The sequence below is a fragment of the Crinia signifera genome, chromosome 8 (genome assembly GCF_055691185.1).
Source record: "Crinia signifera chromosome 8, ASM5569118v1, whole genome shotgun sequence".
NCBI classification, from domain to species: Eukaryota; Metazoa; Chordata; class Amphibia; order Anura; family Myobatrachidae; genus Crinia; species Crinia signifera.
In genome coordinates, this window is record NC_139224.1 from 69,204,137 (window position 1) to 69,221,186 (window position 17,050).

At 43.0% G+C, this 17,050-nt stretch overlaps 1 protein-coding gene across 3 annotated transcripts in view; it reads right to left on the reverse strand.

The window, feature by feature from the left end:
• The window catches only part of MRTFA (myocardin related transcription factor A), a 157,622-nt gene that overhangs the window by 32,927 nt on the left and 107,645 nt on the right, over positions 1 to 17,050 (reverse strand). For all 3 annotated transcript variants that reach the window (XM_083156644.1, XM_083156645.1, XM_083156646.1), the window contains 2 exons: positions 14,540 to 14,711; positions 5,191 to 6,000 (listed from right to left, as the gene is read on the reverse strand). In XM_083156644.1, the coding sequence (XP_083012770.1) occupies positions 5,191 to 6,000; positions 14,540 to 14,711 (982 nt within the window). The remainder of the gene's footprint in view (positions 1 to 5,190; positions 6,001 to 14,539; positions 14,712 to 17,050) is intronic.

Sequence of the window (17,050 nt, forward strand, 5' to 3'; positions counted from 1 at the left end):
AGGATGTAGCTAAAAACCTGGCACACAAAATCCTGACATCCAATTGTCAGACTGAAAACAGAAGTACTGGGGTTATTAGAGCACTGGCATAACTACTTTTGCGCCCCCCCCTGTCAAAATTTCTGCAGCGCCCACCTGCCCCCCCCCCAGTTAACCCTCCCAGTAATGTTAACCCCCCCCCGCTTTACCCCTCTAAAAGCCGCTTGTCTGTGGTCCCGACTCCAGCTTCTAATGAAAAAGGACCATCACAAAACGTCTGCCCCCATACAGCAGATAGTTTCTGAGACATACTCAAAAACTGCCTGCTGTATGGGGGGGTGGACATTTTGTGATGGTCCGTTTAGATTAGAATGAAGCAGAAGCCAGGAGGGGACAGGGGAGCCGGGACCGCAGGCAAGGTGCAGGAACCTGCTCCAGAAGTGGCAGGCGGCATTACAATAGCCCAGCAGACCCCCGGCGCCCACACCTACACAGCACCTCCCCGCCAGCACGGAGTTTGCGGGGCTATTGTTACGCCACTGGGTTAGAGTTAGGATGTGGGAGGAGACTGATATGTTCAGGCTAACTGAGGGATACTAATACCCCTTTTACACCGCCGAAAAATCCGGGTCAGCGGCGGGTCAGACCCGGATCTTCGGCGGTGTAAATCCCTAACGCCGTGTCCCTTTACACGGGACTTCTACCCAGGTCCTGACCTGGGTAGAACACGGCTAGGACCTGGGTAGAGGGCGGTGTAAACTGGAACACGGGGTCGGATGACCCGGCTCCCATTTACATGAATGGGGAACATCCAACCTGCGGACCGCAGCGTCTGCAGGTTGGACGGGTTGTCAGCCTGACACTGACAGCCGGCGCTGCTATCTGCTATACCCTGCAGACAGCAGCGGCGGGGGAGGGAGGTGAACGGATGCCTGTGTGCGGCATCCATTCACCTCCTGTGCGACGGCAGGGGGTGCGCGCGGGGACTGGGGGCAGCCTAGCAGCTTACCTTAGTGCTGGGCTGCCCCCAGCAGCGTTCCGGTCCGGCGGTGATTGGAGATGAAATCGCGCTGTCATCTCCAAGCTCCGGGGGAGGGCTCGCGGGTGCGGGTCGGGCTGTCCGCCCGGTGTAAATGGCACTAAATGCCGGGTCGCACCCGGCTTGAACCTGGGTCTAAAAAAGCCGGGTGCGACCCGGCGTTTTGGTGTAAAAGGGGTATTACCTGTAAAAATTACAGACAATGCTCTACATTAGAATCACACACTCAGAAGAGCAAAGCAGAGTCATTGTAAACTGATGCGAAGTTGGTCACTCATGGAATCTAATACCCAAAAACATCCCCTTGTCTTGCCGTCTAAATCAATACCATCTTAAATAGATCCTTCAGAAGAAATTTCTTGAGAGATGTCAAAATCAAAATGGGTCGCAATTATTTGCCGACATTCAAGTGCATGTCTCAACCTCTCTAATGATCTAAGAGGGGAAAATTGTCCATAGCACAAAGCAAACTTTGTATTATGCTGCCTAAGTCAATAAATTAGAATAAAGTCGTGGGGTGGGGGGCTGGAGCTGTAAAATAATTATTCAAGATTAGTCTAACCAAATATCTGCAACTAGAATATATTTAGAAAGACGGTACTTGTGTATTACCTTTTTAATCGCATTTAATGTACTATACCATTAAATTACTCCCCCCCCCCCAGAATCCACCTTATCCCGAAGCGTGGCGAGCGGCCGCGGTACGCATCCGCCCGACCTTTTCATACCCCCACAATCCACGTCGGCGTGGAGTTGATTTTGTACAGTGTGGTGAGCGTAGCGAGCAGCCGCGTATTATGTTACATGTATTACGCATCCGCTCGCCACGCTTTGAGCTCGGTGGCTCGCCACACTATATAAAATCAACTCCACGCCGATGTGGCTAGTGGGGGTATGAAAAGGTTGGTCGCACGCGTAGTAACGCCGCCCCCCACGCTTCGGGATGACGTGGATAATGGGGGGGGGGGGGGGAGGGGCCTAAATAAATGACATTATATGTCATTTAATTGTATAGGAGCCCATCTCATCTTTCTTCCTTAAGCCATGGCTGAGGATGGCAAACTATAGCTATCCTATTGTTCTCAGGTGCAATACAATACATAGAACAATAGAATAGGGGATTAGCAGAGTAATCCAATTACTCACTTAATCCTATTATAGAGATAGATGGCAGTGGCTCCATCTGTATGTGCAATCGGAACCGATATCTGATTGCATCGCGTGCCATACAATAATGGCATGCGATGCAATTTTTTTTGTAATGTATTCAATGACAGAGAGCACTGAATACATTACATAGGAAAATCGCATAGCATCGCATGCCATACAATAATGGCATGCGATGCAATGCAATTTCACTACTCTGAATAGCCCACTACGCAAATGCCGTGATAATACACAAGTACCAGAACGACTTCTAGCTGTAACCATTCTTGGGGTATTCTAATTTTTAAACCAATATGGCATATTTATAGGTTGCCTAAAACCTTAACAAATGGCCCTGATCTGTTTGGGGGACAAAGCAACTACCCCACAGATTTGCTAATTAGTTCTGACACAAAAAAAATGCTGCATGAATAATCAGGCAGGGAGCATTTGTGTGAACAAGGGTGTGTAGATCCGTACAGACTGGACAGATCATTTATTTTGATATATAACCAACTTATAGAAACTACTTAGAGAAAAATTTTTTGTAGTTATAGGGTTGGCGGTGCGCCCTGCGTTTAGATTCAATGCTAATACACTGGGGTTTTGGTCAGGAAAAGGCTGACAGACAGAAAAAACGCTTTTTGGGCGCACTCCTTTTTAAATTTGACTGGATTAAGTGATTATTTTAAAACATAGCTTTTATTAGAGACTTTTATTAAAATAGATGGGAGCGTTTGTGCCAGAGGAATCCAAGTGCCAGTATTCAAATGGGCGAGGCTTTTGCTACTAGTCTAGAAAAAGCAAAAACCAGCAAAGTGAACCCTTTGCAATTATACAAACGATCCACAAGATTTCTCTCCCAAGTTGTTAAACCTGGATGTTAGAATTGATGGTACTTGTGTAGTTTCACGGCGCCACCGCGCGCATACTGTAGTCTGTGTCTGAAACTTGGCAGCCTGCCAGATGCTCTGTGTTTACTGTGAGCGTGCCGCTCTAGCTGTTCTCAGCGCAGCTGCTTTCCTTATGTAAGCTACGTTATCAGCATAGCGCTGGGCAGCAGCAGTGCACCCAGCGCTGACAGGTCACTGTGGTACTTGTAGTTCCATAGTGAAATAGGCAGTCCTGTGCACCGCTGACAACCCGGCAATTTAGACGCTAAAGCGTCTAAATCCAGAGACTCCCTGAACCGGACACCCCGGCAATTTAGAAGTCTAGATTTAGATGTCTAAATCCAGACTCCCTGCAAACCGCTAAGATGGGGGCATCTAAATTTAGACGCTAAAGCGGCTGAATTTAGTAGGGTCTAGGGGTACACTATTAAACCTGTTCACAATTACACTAGTCGACATAACATCTGTCGACCTTGTTAATTCCACTATCCACGCCAACCCGAAGCGTGGCGAGTGCAGCGAGCCCGCGAGGGGCGGCAGTACGCGTCCTACGACCTTTTCATACCCCCACTATCCACGTCGGCGTGGAGTTGATTTTATAAAATGTGGCGAGCGCAGCGAGCCCAAAGCGTGGCGAGCCCCGCGGGCTTCACAGGTATCCGCTGCGCTCGCCACACTTCAGGCGCGGTGGCTCGCTGCGCTCGCCACACTTTATGATATCAACTCCAAGCCGACGTGGATAGTGGGGGTATGAAAAGGTCGTAGGACGCGTACCGCCGCCCCTCGTGGCCTCGCTGCGCTCGCCACGCTTCGGGTTGGCGTGGATAGCGGAATTAACAAGGTCGACAGCTGTTACATTGACTAGTGTCATTGTGAACAGGTTTAATAGTGTACCCCTAGACCCTACTAAATTGAGACGCTTTAGCGTCTAAATTTAGATGCCCCCATCTTAGTGGTTTGCAGGGAGTCTGGATTTAGACGCTTTAGCGTCTAAATCGCTGGGGTGTACATTTCAGGGAGTCTGGATTTAGATGCTTTAGCGTCTAAATTGCCGGGGTGTCCAGTTTACGTGTCCCCGTTGTCAGTGGTGCGCAGGACTGCCTATTTCACTGTGGAACTACAAGTACCACAGTGACCTATCAGCGCTGGGCAGCGCTGATACTGTAGCTTACATAAGGAAAGCAGCCACGCGCTGCGCTGAGAACAGCTAGAGCGGCACTCGCACAGTTAAACAGAGCCTCTGGCAGGCTGCCAAGTTTCAGACACAGACTGTGAGCGCGGTGGCGCCGTGAAACAACACAAGTACCGAATTGATTTCTTTAGAAGACAAAACAACCTCGTTTGAGAGTTCAAAACAGGTTCTCAAAGTCGGTCCTCAGGACCCCACATAGTTTTGCAGGTCTCCTTGAATCAAGTGAAATAATTAGCTCCACCTGTGGATCTTTTAAAATGTGTCAGTCTGTAATGAGTGCACCTGTCGGGTGACCTGGAAAACATGAACTGAGGACCAAGGTTGAGAATCACAGGTTTAAAAGATAGTAGATACATTCAATAGAAAGGTGTGGCACTGCCAGAAGTCATGGCTGGATAGCACCAACTCCATATCTCCAAACTTTATCCCTTACCAAGGAGTGACACCCACTTGGAAATTCTGGGGGTGTGTGTGATCTAATAGAAGGGGGGGTTCAAACTATTTGCTGCCCTTTTTAAGTACAGAAAAAATGTTATCCAATAAAATGTTACTATGCATTATGAACAGGCTTTTTAGAGGTTGTAAATATAATTAATGCTTATTTGGCAAGGGAAACCAAACTGATCCTATATTAAGTAAAAACATTGGCTGGTCTAACGCAAATTCATGTAAAGTACAAAATAAAATAAAAAATAAAAACAATCCACACTATCTACAATCCAGTTATAGATGTAAATCAGTATTACTGCAATAGTAAAACCTGAAAAACTTTACATTGCTTTGGCAAATACTAAACTATGGATGTGTTCAGGTAAGAAATGTTTTAATGAAATATGCAAAACTAAAGAAATATGGCCACATTTTCTGCACGCTTCTATCAAACAATCAGTGAGAATGTTTTACTGTTATACTACTAGTAAAGCACTTAAGTGTTCACCCACCTGTAGGACAACAGACTGACTGACTTCCGGGAGTACAGCACTGGGGCTGCTTACTGTGAAGACCAGCTGTGGCCCTGTGGAGCCATTGATTTCCACTTCGTCCCTTTTCAGCACTGAATTTATTAACATTTGTTGCTTTTGCTGGCAGGTAGCGTGTGTTACAAATTCTGACTTTACTGCTGCTCTTGTATCTGAGGATTGTGTACTTTTAAGAGTGTCACAAGTAAAAGAGTTAGACTCGTGTTTTACTTGGACTAATAGAGATTGCTGATCATTGCAAGGTGGCAATGGCTGTGTCTTTTCCTGTTCTAGCTGCTGTCTGAGCCTCTCCACCAAATCTTGTTTCTGTTTTAGTCTTCTAGTTAGCTCTTCAATCTGACGATCTTTCTCCTGTAGCATAATGTCTTTATCTTTAACAACTGTAGAACACTTGTCATTGGTGTTTGGAGTTGGAGATGGCAGCACTATTTGCTGTGTGACTGGAGAACAACTGGTTTCTCTGAAAGGGTCTCCAATATTGGACATGTCATCCATGCTAGCTATAGAAACCTCAGATGGACAAGGAGAACACGGTGGAGTGGAACTAAAGCTACCTAGTTTTGAAGACTCTATGGCTGAGGAAGAAGCAGAGACAGCCGGTATAGCCGTCATCACCTCACTTGGCTTAGGTTGCTGAATGGATGCATATTTTAAGGGTCCTGAGGTGACACTACTAGGATCCTGTGTTGCTTTAAGTCTCTCAATAAGGTCCACCTTCGTCCCAGAAACATGGAGGCCCCGCTGCTTTAACTCTTGTTTCAATTCTGCTACCTGATCAAGGGGACAGAAGATGTTGTTAGACCATATGTAAAAAAAAAATACATTGATGTAAGAACAAGGGGGAAATTTACTAAAAGAAATTTGTAAAAAATAGGTGTATTTGTATCCAGAAATACACTTATTTTTGACATTTACTATCCCGAAAATATGGCAATTCATATTCGTATTGATAGCACATCAATACGAATACGAATTGACGTATTTTCGGGATATTAAATGTCAAAAATAACTGTATTTCTGGATACAAATACACCGATTTTTTTTTACAAATTTCCTTTAGTAAATTTACCCCCAAATAACTTAGGAATATAGTACATGGACCACTGCGCTGTTGATAAAAATTTGACAGAGGTGTACCCCCCCACAAAATGTCAGATGGAGGGAAATCCAAAATTGAAAAAATAATAATACAAGAAGTGTCTAGCTTCATTTAAAGTTGACCAATAGTCGGCCCTGCCCAGTAACATATTTATCTATGTATTTTTTCCATTTTTGTTTTACTTTTGTAAAACCCACACCTTACATTATATGTACACCTGATACGCTAACATTGCTATATTTCAATTATGTGATGCCCTGTTTTTTTTTTTTTTTTTTTTGTGTGGCTGGTTTTGCGGTGCCCTGCGCCCCGGAAGTGGACTCCAGTGTGTTAGGGACCTGCTTGACAGAGGTGACCTTAACATTGGTGGGCAGGTTCCTAACTTTGTAAATATTCACAAAAGGAAAAGAACAATTGAAGTGCACAATTTGAACAATCTTCGTGATGCTCCTTCAGACAGTTTTAGTAATATTCTAAAATCGGAGTACATTTTCTGAAATATTTTGCAGATCTTCATCGGTTTAAATATACCACTTTGTGTCATTTTATAATGTTATTGTGTACAGTATGTTATTTTTATGTATAGTACTCACACATTTTGTGGTTTATCAGGAATGATTCATATATATATATATATATATATATATATATATATATATATATATATATATATATATATATATATATATATATATATATACATACTATATCCAATTTGAAAAAAACGGCACTCACCAGGGCTTTTGAATATTCACAGGTAAATAGCTGGATTTTTATTCCATATCAGGAAACAGCAATTCAAACAAGGGTCAGGTCGACGTTTTGACCACGGAACGTGGCCTTACTCATGACCTCCTCGTGCAGGACAAGACAGATAAATCCCTATCAACAGGCACCAGTATTTAAGGACCAGACGGTCCCACCCACTAATCAGCATCCTATCATGGCAAAAACCCTTATTAAATCTATTAAACATCGTGTGTGTATCACCAAAGGCAAACAATATGTCCATACATAAATCGCAATTGTCATATATTACTTACAGTTTAAAAATAGGCACAACGCTGTTCCATAAACCCGGCTTCTAGCACACCTTACTCGGCGTGTGTTCCATCTAACCGGAAGTCACGCTATCATGCGTGTCACTGACACGGAACTTCCGCCTCAGTCCACAAACCGGCTTGCGCTCCACACAGCCCAACTGTGAAGCGCACCGCCATTTTTACAGCGCAAAATACAACAAAAAGCCCTTTCATTTTAACCAAGCGTTCCATACTCACACCATGGAACGCACGGCCAATATAATATTGCACTAAGCCTGATAGCACATTATTTTGCTGGTGATCTCACACACGGTACTCATATACTTTATTCATATTAACCATAGATTTAAGGCACCTGAAAAGCCCCAATACTGGTACCTGTTGTCATATATATATATATATATATATATATAAATAATAATAAAGTGATATGCCTACCGGATGATACGCTTTGAAATGCTTATAGCAGTATCTTTAAGAATCCCTCCTTTTCCTCTGATCTCCTTTTATCCACAGCTTGCCAGCTAAATTGCAGTATATGGATCCAAGGAAAAGGCTAAAGGTATTGATCACAGTGCTTTGTGCAATCTAGTGATTTTTGGTGATATATTGCCACCGTGTGGTAAAACGAATGTGCACACCCAGTGTTAAATAATAATAATAAAAAAAAAATATATATATATATTTATTTATTTACAGTTTCTTATATAGCGCAGCAGATTCCGTTGCGCTTTACAATAGTAGACAGTTATAAGACAAACTGGGTAACAACAGACAGACTTGGAGGTAGGAGGGCCCTGCTGCCAGCTTACAATCTATAGGGATGTAGGGGGGAAACATAAGGACAGGCACCAGTAATAGCATAGCAGTTACAAGTCCAGAAGGGAAGCTATATAATACATAAGTGCCTCGGAGGGTTATGCATGTAGAACTTAAATATGATAGGCTTGCCTGAAGAGGTGAGTTTTCAGGGAACGCTTGAAAGTTTGGAGACTGGTGGAGAGTCTTAATGTGCGTGGAAGGGCATTCCATAGGATGGGAGCAGCCCGATAAAAGTCCTGTAATAATGAATGGGAGCTAGTGATCCGTGCAGAAGAGAGACGCAGATCTTGTGTAGAGCGTAGTGGTCGAGATGGGAGATATTTTGTGATAAGTGCAGAGATATATGCTGGTGCAGTATGGTTAATAGCTTTATAAGCAAGTAGAAGTGTTTTATATTGAATACGGTAATATACAGGCAACCAATGGAGGGACTGGCAGAGCGGATCAGCAGACGATGAGCGTCTTGCAGAAGATCAGCCTAGCAGCAGCATTTAAAATTGATTGCAGTGGTGAGAGTCTGTTCTTGGGAAGACCAGTTAGGAGACTATTGCAATAATCAATGCGGGATATAATGAGTGCATGGATAAGAGATTTGGTAGTGTCTTGTGTGAGATAGGGTCATATTTTGGATATGTTTTTTAGATGCATGTAACATGATTTGGAGACAGATTGAATGTGGGGAAGAAAGGATAGTTCAGAGTCGAGGATGACCCCTAAGCAACAAGCTTGTGGGGTAGGGTAGATTGTCGAGTTGTCAACAGCGATGGAGATGTCAGGATGGTAATTGTTCTTAGTTGGCGGGAATATAAGTAATTCCGTTTTGGAAATATTGAGTTTGAGTTGGCGACAAGACATCCAAGATGAGATGGCAGAGAGACAATTAGAAACTCGACCCAAAACCACTGGTGACAACTCTGGGGTTGATAGATAGATTTGAGTATCATCAGCATACAAGTGATACTGAAATCCAAAAGAGCTGATTAGTTTCCCAAGAGAGGAAGTATAGATTGAGAAAAGCAGAGGACCGAAGACTGAGCCTTGCGAAACTCCGACTGACAGAGGTAGTGAGGAAGAAGATATATATATCTGCCCTCTGACGAAGTTCTATGACAAAATGCGTCAGTATATGGCTTACAACGCTCTCCATAGAAACATAGAATTTGACGGCAGATAAGAACCACTTGGCCCATCTAGTCTTCCCCTTTTTTAAACATGTTACCTCAAACCATATTTGAACCTTATTTTTTTGTAAGGGTATCAATATGCCTATCCCCAGCATGTTTAAATTGTACTACTGTATTTGCCTCTACCACCTCTGATGGGAGGCTATTCCACTTATCTACTACTCTTTCTGTGAAGTAATTCTTCCTCAAATTTCCCCTGAATCTTCCTCCCTCTAGTTTCAGTGCATGTCCTCGTGTTCTGCTGCTCCTCTTCCTGTGAAGAATGTCTCCCACCTGTACCTTGTTAAAACCCTTGATATATTTGAAAGTTTCTATCATGTCCCCCCTTTCCCTTCTCTGCTCTAAAGTATACATATTAAGATCATTTAGTCTTTCCTGGTATGTTTTGTGATGTAGGCCATGCACCATTTTAGTTGCTCTTCTTTGTACAGTCTCTAATGTATTTATATCCTTCTGGAGATATGGCCTCCAGAACTGAACACAATACTCTAGGTGAGGGCGTACCAATGACCTATACAGTGGCATTATTACTTCTTTCTTTCTACTGCTGATACCTCTCCCTATGCAACCAAGCATCTGACTTGCCTTCTTCATTGCTTTGTTACATTGCCTACCTGCCTTTAAGTCCCCTGAAATAGTGACACCTAGATCCCTCTCTTTCTCAGTAGTTTCCATTATAGTGCCATTTATACTATATTTATTCTTTGGATTTTTGCAACCCAAGTGCATGATTTTGCATTTTTTGGCATTAAACTGTAGTTGCCATGCTCTTGACCATTCCTCTAATCTATCTAGATCATCAATCATTTGTTTTACCCCTCCTGGTGTGTCTACCCTGTTGCATACCTTTGTGTCATCTACAAAAAGGCACATTTTACCCTCAATTCCATTTGCAATATCACCAATAAAGATATTAAAAAGCACTGGTCCAAGTACAGACCCCTGGGGTACTCCACTTGTAACCTTTCCCTCCTTTGACTGTACTCCGTTTACTACAACTCTCTGTTTTCTGTCCTGCAACCACGCTCTTATCCATTCAACTATCTTAGAATCCAATCCCAAGCTTTCAAGTTTATTTAACAGTCTGCGATGTGGGACAGTGTCAAAAGCCTTACTAAAGTCTAGATAAGCTACATCTACAGCCCCACCTTGATCTATTACTTTAGTCACCCAGTCAAAAAAGTCAATAAGATTTGTTTGACATGATCTTTCCCCAGTAAACCCATGCTGTTTTGGATCCTGTAAATTGCTGGTTTTGAGATATTCTACAACTCTTTCTTTTAAGAGTGTTTCCATCAATTTCCCTACTACTGATGTAAGGCTCACTGGTCGATAGTTGCTTACCTCTTCTTTGCTTCCACTTTTGTGCAGTGGGACTACATTCGCTGTTTTCCAGTCCTCTGGGATTACTCCAGTAGCTAGTGACTGGTTGAATAATTCTGTTATTGGTTTTACCAGCTCCCCTTTGAGCTCTTTTAGTATCCTTGAATGTATCCCATCTGGCCCCATTGATTTATCCACTTTCAGTTTTGAGAGTTCTGTGAGGACTTTCTCCTCTGTAAATGTACTTGTTTCTCCCTCAGTTTTCTGACTATACTTGCAACTTAATTGTGGCCTCTTCCCCTCTCTTTCAGCAGTGAATACTGAGCAGAAATAATTATTAATATTATCTGCTATTACATTGTCCCCCTCAAGAAAACTTCCACTCTCTGTCTTTAGTCTTATTATTCCACTTTTTGTTTTTCTCCTTTCACTTATATACCTAAAAAAAGTTTTCCCCCCTTTACCCACTGATTGGGCCATTTTCTCTTCAGCCTGTGCTTTTGCACATCTGATTACCTTCTTAGCCTCCTTCTGTCTAACAAGATACACCTCTTTGTCCTCATTTTTCTGCGTCTGTTTAAATTTCTTAAAGGCCAACTTTTTTGCTTTCAAAATACTTGCTACTTCTTTTGCAAACCACAATGGCTTCCTTTTTCGTGTGTTTTTCCTGACTCTTTTGACACAAAGTTCTGTTGCTTTTAGAATTGCACTTTTTAATTTTTCCCACTTATCCTGCACTCCTTCCAAGTTCCTCCACTCTGCCAAAGAATCCCTTACAGAGTTTCCCATCTCTACAAAATCAGCCTTCCTAAAATCTAACACCTTTGTTTTTGTGTGCGATGAGTCAGTCTCTGTCTTTATTTTGAACCATACTGCTTGATGGTCACTGGATCCCAGGTTTTCACCCACATTTATGTCAGATATTATGTGACCATTTGTAAGTATTAAGTCTAATATTGCGTCCTTACGAGTGGGCTCCCTCACCAATTGCTGGAGGGATGCTCCTTGCAAGGAATTCAGCATGTCCCTACTTCTGGTGGAACTTGCAACAGGCAGCTCCCAGTTTACATCAGGTAGATTAAAGTCTCCCATGATTATCACCTCTCCTTTTAATGCCATTTTATTGATGTCCTGCAATAGGCTCTTGTCAAGTTCCTCTTCCTGACCTGGTGGTCTGTAGATCACCCCTATACGAAAAATCGCCTTCTCCCCTGTTTCTATGGTCACCCAAAGGGCCTCAGTTTTTTCTTCAATACTTTGTAGTCTTTATACCTTTTTTCACATATATTGCAACCCCTCCTCCAATTCTTCCCATTCTGTCCTTCCTAAATAAAGTATATCCTGGTATAGCTATGTCCCAGTCATGATTTTCATTGCACCATGTCTCTGTAATAGCCACAATATCCAGTTCATCCCTTGTCATTATTGCAATTAGTTCTGGGATTTTATTTCCTAAGCTTCTAGCATTTGCACACATAGCTCTTAAAGTTGTGTTTGTGCTTCTCCTGCTGCTAGCTATGTTCATCTTTCTGCCTATATCTATTCGGTTTTGACTGGGATTATCTTTTGTTGCAGTGGATAGGCTTCCTGTTCCATTTTCCTGCTGAGACAATACCTCTAGGTTGGGGGAGCAGATTTCTTCATTTGGTTCACTGCCCCCCTCTGCTAGTTTAAATAGTTGCTTATAAAGCTTCCAAACTTCTCACTTAATATTCTCGTTCCCCTCCAAACTTCTCACTTAATATTTTCCAGTCATCTCACCGCTGGCCTCCTAGATCTGCCCCATTCCTGCACGCCGCCCAGCAAGCAAGCCGTGCAGTGTTTTTTCTTGGAGTGGTCCGGCACCTTTCCAGGCGGTTTGTGAGCAGTTATGCCTTTGGTCATTGTTATACCGTGTATATATATATATATATATATATATATATATATATATATATATATATATATATAAAAATAAAAGAAGGTGGTTGTGGCCCCAAAAATGCGCTTAGATGAGCAGCACCACTATAGTACCTTGCTGTTAGTTGAGGTACAAATAGAATAAAGATATAGGGAGAGAATAGGGGTGCGCTAAAGATACCACTACAAAATTACATATATATAATAAGTCAATAATTTCATAAAAACAAATAAGCATTTATTGAAGGTTATTCAGTAATGCATTTTTCTTTTCACTGTTTAGAGGTTTTCATTTATGTTGCATATAGATCTGCGGCCCGGCGCGTTTCGTCCCTTAGGACTTCATCAGGGGCGATGACCCAATCGAAAAGAGTGAGAGAGAATAGATAATCAACCTCGTTAGGCTTCTTTGTATAAACTGGTTTCCTTATAGAAAAATAGGTATGTTCTGGAGTTCGCAGTGGTGGGTGCGACCAATTATGGTGTGTGTAAGGTCCCAGTATCAGGTATAGCTGACCAGTGATCACCCGTAACTTCAGTTAGATGTCACTGCGTTCAAACGGAAATATATAAAGTGGGCAGCCACAGGATGGAAAGCAGATATCTCTAAATTCAAAGGAGATGTATATTCAGAGATCAGGTGGCTGTTTGTTCCCTGGTTAGTACATACAGTCTCAGGATAGAAAGCAGATATCTCTATATCCAAAGGAGATGTTAATTCAGACCAGGTGGCTGTTAGTTCCCGGTTAGTACATACAGTCTCTAAAAAAATTTCAGTGAAAGGAGTCACAGGGTCTCCAGGAGCCAGGAATCACAGGCTGTAGCGAGTAGTCGGCACTTACTCTCTGTTGCAGTGTGAAGGTGCCCGGAGGGGGTATTGTCATAGGAAGCAGAACACCGGCACTCACTCCTTCCAAAATAAATTCAAGGACACCTCTGAATGTCCTTGAATTTATTTTGGAAGGAGTGAGTGCCGGTGTTCTGCTTCCTATATATATATATATATATATATATATATATATATATACATATACACATATACACATATACACACACACACACATATACAGTGGGACTGTCCACTGACGAAGTCCCTGACGAAACACTGAACTAAAGGTTCTATATAACAGAACACCCGAGACAGGATCAGTGTACTGAAATTTTCTGTGTTGTACGGAGGTGTTTGGTGACTTGTCTTGACAAAGGCCCTCTAGTGGCCGAAACGTCGACTATCTACAAAAGTAAGATGTAAGTTATCCAGAAAAGTACTATTGAATTGTTCAGTGATCTTATTTTTACATATTTCAAAATTACATTTACCACATTTATTACTGCCCCAGAGAGAGAGAATGAGAGAGAATTATAGATTTCATTCTTAGGTATCATGCTTTAAATACTCCGACTTTCTAAAAGATGATGAAAATATATCAAATAGGAGCCTGGCATTTTTTTTAATTATTCAATTTTAATAAATATTGACCAATAGTGACCAAACCTGTCCTCACGACCTACCAACAGTTCATGTTTTTCAGGCAACCTGTGGATCTATATTAGATATTAATGCAGCATGTTTGAAAATATGAGTTACTAATGACTACAGCTGTGCACCAGCAGGTGATTTGGAAAACGTGGAATGTTGGTAGATCAAGGATCGTTTTGCATCCACTACTATTGCAGCTATAATGTATACTCAGCATTTTTACATAATCCGCTGTCTGAGATAGTAAATTAAGTTGTACAATTACATTACATAAATTTGTTTTGGCTACTTTAAAATATAAATATTGTAAATGGATGCATTAATATATCTACAACTGATTGAACAAATTGAATTTAAGGGAACAAGAATTGGATGTACAAAAATAAATAGTTCATTTAACAATAGTCCACCCGCCCCAAAACATGGTTAAACCATGAATTATGTGCAACTGTTACATTACCTTCATGTCATCCAAGTTGTTTGGAAGGGGCCCCATTTTTGTTGTAACAGTTGCCAAATTGCTGTTCTGCCTGAATACATTAGAGGCAGCGTGTGCAGAGACACTGATTGTAGGCAAAGTGCGCACTGTGGTGGTATTAGTTATGGCAGTGGTCTGCTGGTCTTGCAGTGGCCTATAACAGAAAACCGTAACAATCAAATTAGATAAAGTCAGTTTCCTGAAATTCCACCACATTCTCCTATTTTATTTTTAATAAGACAGTGCAAAATAATCTAAATCAGCGATACAAAACTCGCATTCTTAAGAATAATAAAATTGCAATACTATTCCTATCCAGTATTTATCAAAATGATCAGTTATATATATATAAAAAGTACATGAATACACTGAAGCATTAATAACAAATGTGCACTAAAATCCAATAATTACTATTCTAGGTCACATCTCTTTCCAAAGAATATAAAAAATATATCTTGACCCATAAAAACAGTGAGGACCTAACTTTAATAAGATGTTGTAAAATACAACGGGGCAGATGTATTAAACCTTAACAAGAGATAAATGCAAGGGTGATAAAGAGAGATGAAGGTCCAGCCAATCACCTGCTAACTGCCATGCTACAGGCTGTGTTTGAAAAAAGTCAGTAATACCCCTTTTACACCGAAAACCCTGGTCGGACCCTGGTCTTTGAACACTGTTTGTTTCATACTTAATTGGATTACTCAATCAACCTGATTTTACCCACTGGTCTCCTCTCTGACAGTAGTTCCTTGCCTGTTACCTTCTCTCTCACTCTGTTTTCTACCAAATCTACTACAGACGCTGTCTGTCCTCCCAAATCCCTCTGTCTGCTTTCACTAACCAACCCTCTCACCTTCGGTTCCTCATGGCTGTTAATCTCTCAACTTCACTTTCTCCAACTGCTCCTCCCCCCTCCCATCCCATACCTATCCTGACCACTCGCCCCCGCACCCCCACCCTCCCAATGACCCCCCCTCGCTTCTGCAATCCCAAAAACCTTATCCACATAAATACACAACCCACCCCCCCTCTTTCCTGTGCACTATGGAACGCCAGATCCATCTTCAACAAACTCCCTGCCATCCATGACCTATTCATCTCTAGAGCATTCCACCTCCTTGCTATCACCGAGACCTGGCTCTCCACCTCTGATTCTGTCTCTCCAGCAGCTCTCTCCCACGGTGGCCTCTCTTTCTCTCACACTCCCAGGCCTGACGGTCGCCAAGGTGGCGGTGTGGGTTTTCTCCTCTCAGCCTCATGCACCCACAGTGTCATTAACCCTGAACCCTCTCTCCTTTTCTCCTCCTTTGAGTCTCACTCTATCCGTCTATACTACCCCTACCACCTCCGTGTCGCTGCAATCTACCACCCCCCTGGCCCTATCTCCCAATTTCTTGACAACTTCGCCGCCTGGCTTCCACACTTCCTCTCCTCCGACCTGCCATCTGTCATTCTTGGTGACTTTAACATCCCCTTGGATAACCCCGCTGATCCTGGCACCTCCAAACTCCTCTCTCTCTGCTCCTCTCTTGGCCTATCTCAGTGGACTACCTCTCCCACCCACATCCAAGGATACTCCCTCGATCTCGTCTTCTCTCGCTCTTGTTCCCTTACTGACTACACTATCTCAGCTTTTCCTCTTTCTGACCATCACCTCATCTCCTTCTCCCTCACTGCTTCCCCCTCTCCCACCCCCCCTCCCAAGCGCATTGTCTCACGGCATAACGTCAACACACTTGATCTTTCTGCCTTCTCAAACACGCTGTGTCCTCTTCTCGCCCCAATCGCCCTCATGTCCTGCCCGAACCTCGCTGCCTCCCTCTATAATGACACCCTATCTTCGGCATTGGACTCTGCCTGCCCTCCCTCCTCTATCCCCCTTCGATGCTCCAACCCCCAACCGTGGCACTCACCTATCACCCGATTCCTTAAAAAGTGCTCTTGAACTGCTGAGCGCTTCTGGAAGAAATCACGCTCCCTTGCGGATTATCTCCATTTCAAATTCATTCTTTCCTCCTTCAGCTCTGCCCTTGCTCTGGCCAAGGAATCCTACTTTAAGTCCCTCATCCTTTCCCAATCATCCAATCCCTGCAGGCTCTTCGCCACCTTCAACTCCTTGCTCTCCCCCCCTCCTCCAGCTCTTCCGTCCTCCATCGTAGCCGCTGATTTTGCTACCTACTTTTCAACCAAAATCTCCTCTCTCAGGCCTGCCATCACTGCTGCCATGACCTCACCCTCTCCCTCCTCCCCTCCTACATCTCCACTCCCCTCCTTCCAACCCCTGTCCTCATTTTACCTCACCACTGCTGCTGAAGTCCACTCTATCCTTCAATCCGCTTCTCCCTCCACCTGCCCGCTCGATCCTATCCCCTCCAATATTATCCGTCGTCTCAGTCCATCAGTCTGCTCTCACCTGGCTCACCTCTTTAATCTTTCCCTATCCTCTGGGATCTTCCCTTCCTCCTTCAAACACGCTCTTGTCTCCCCAAT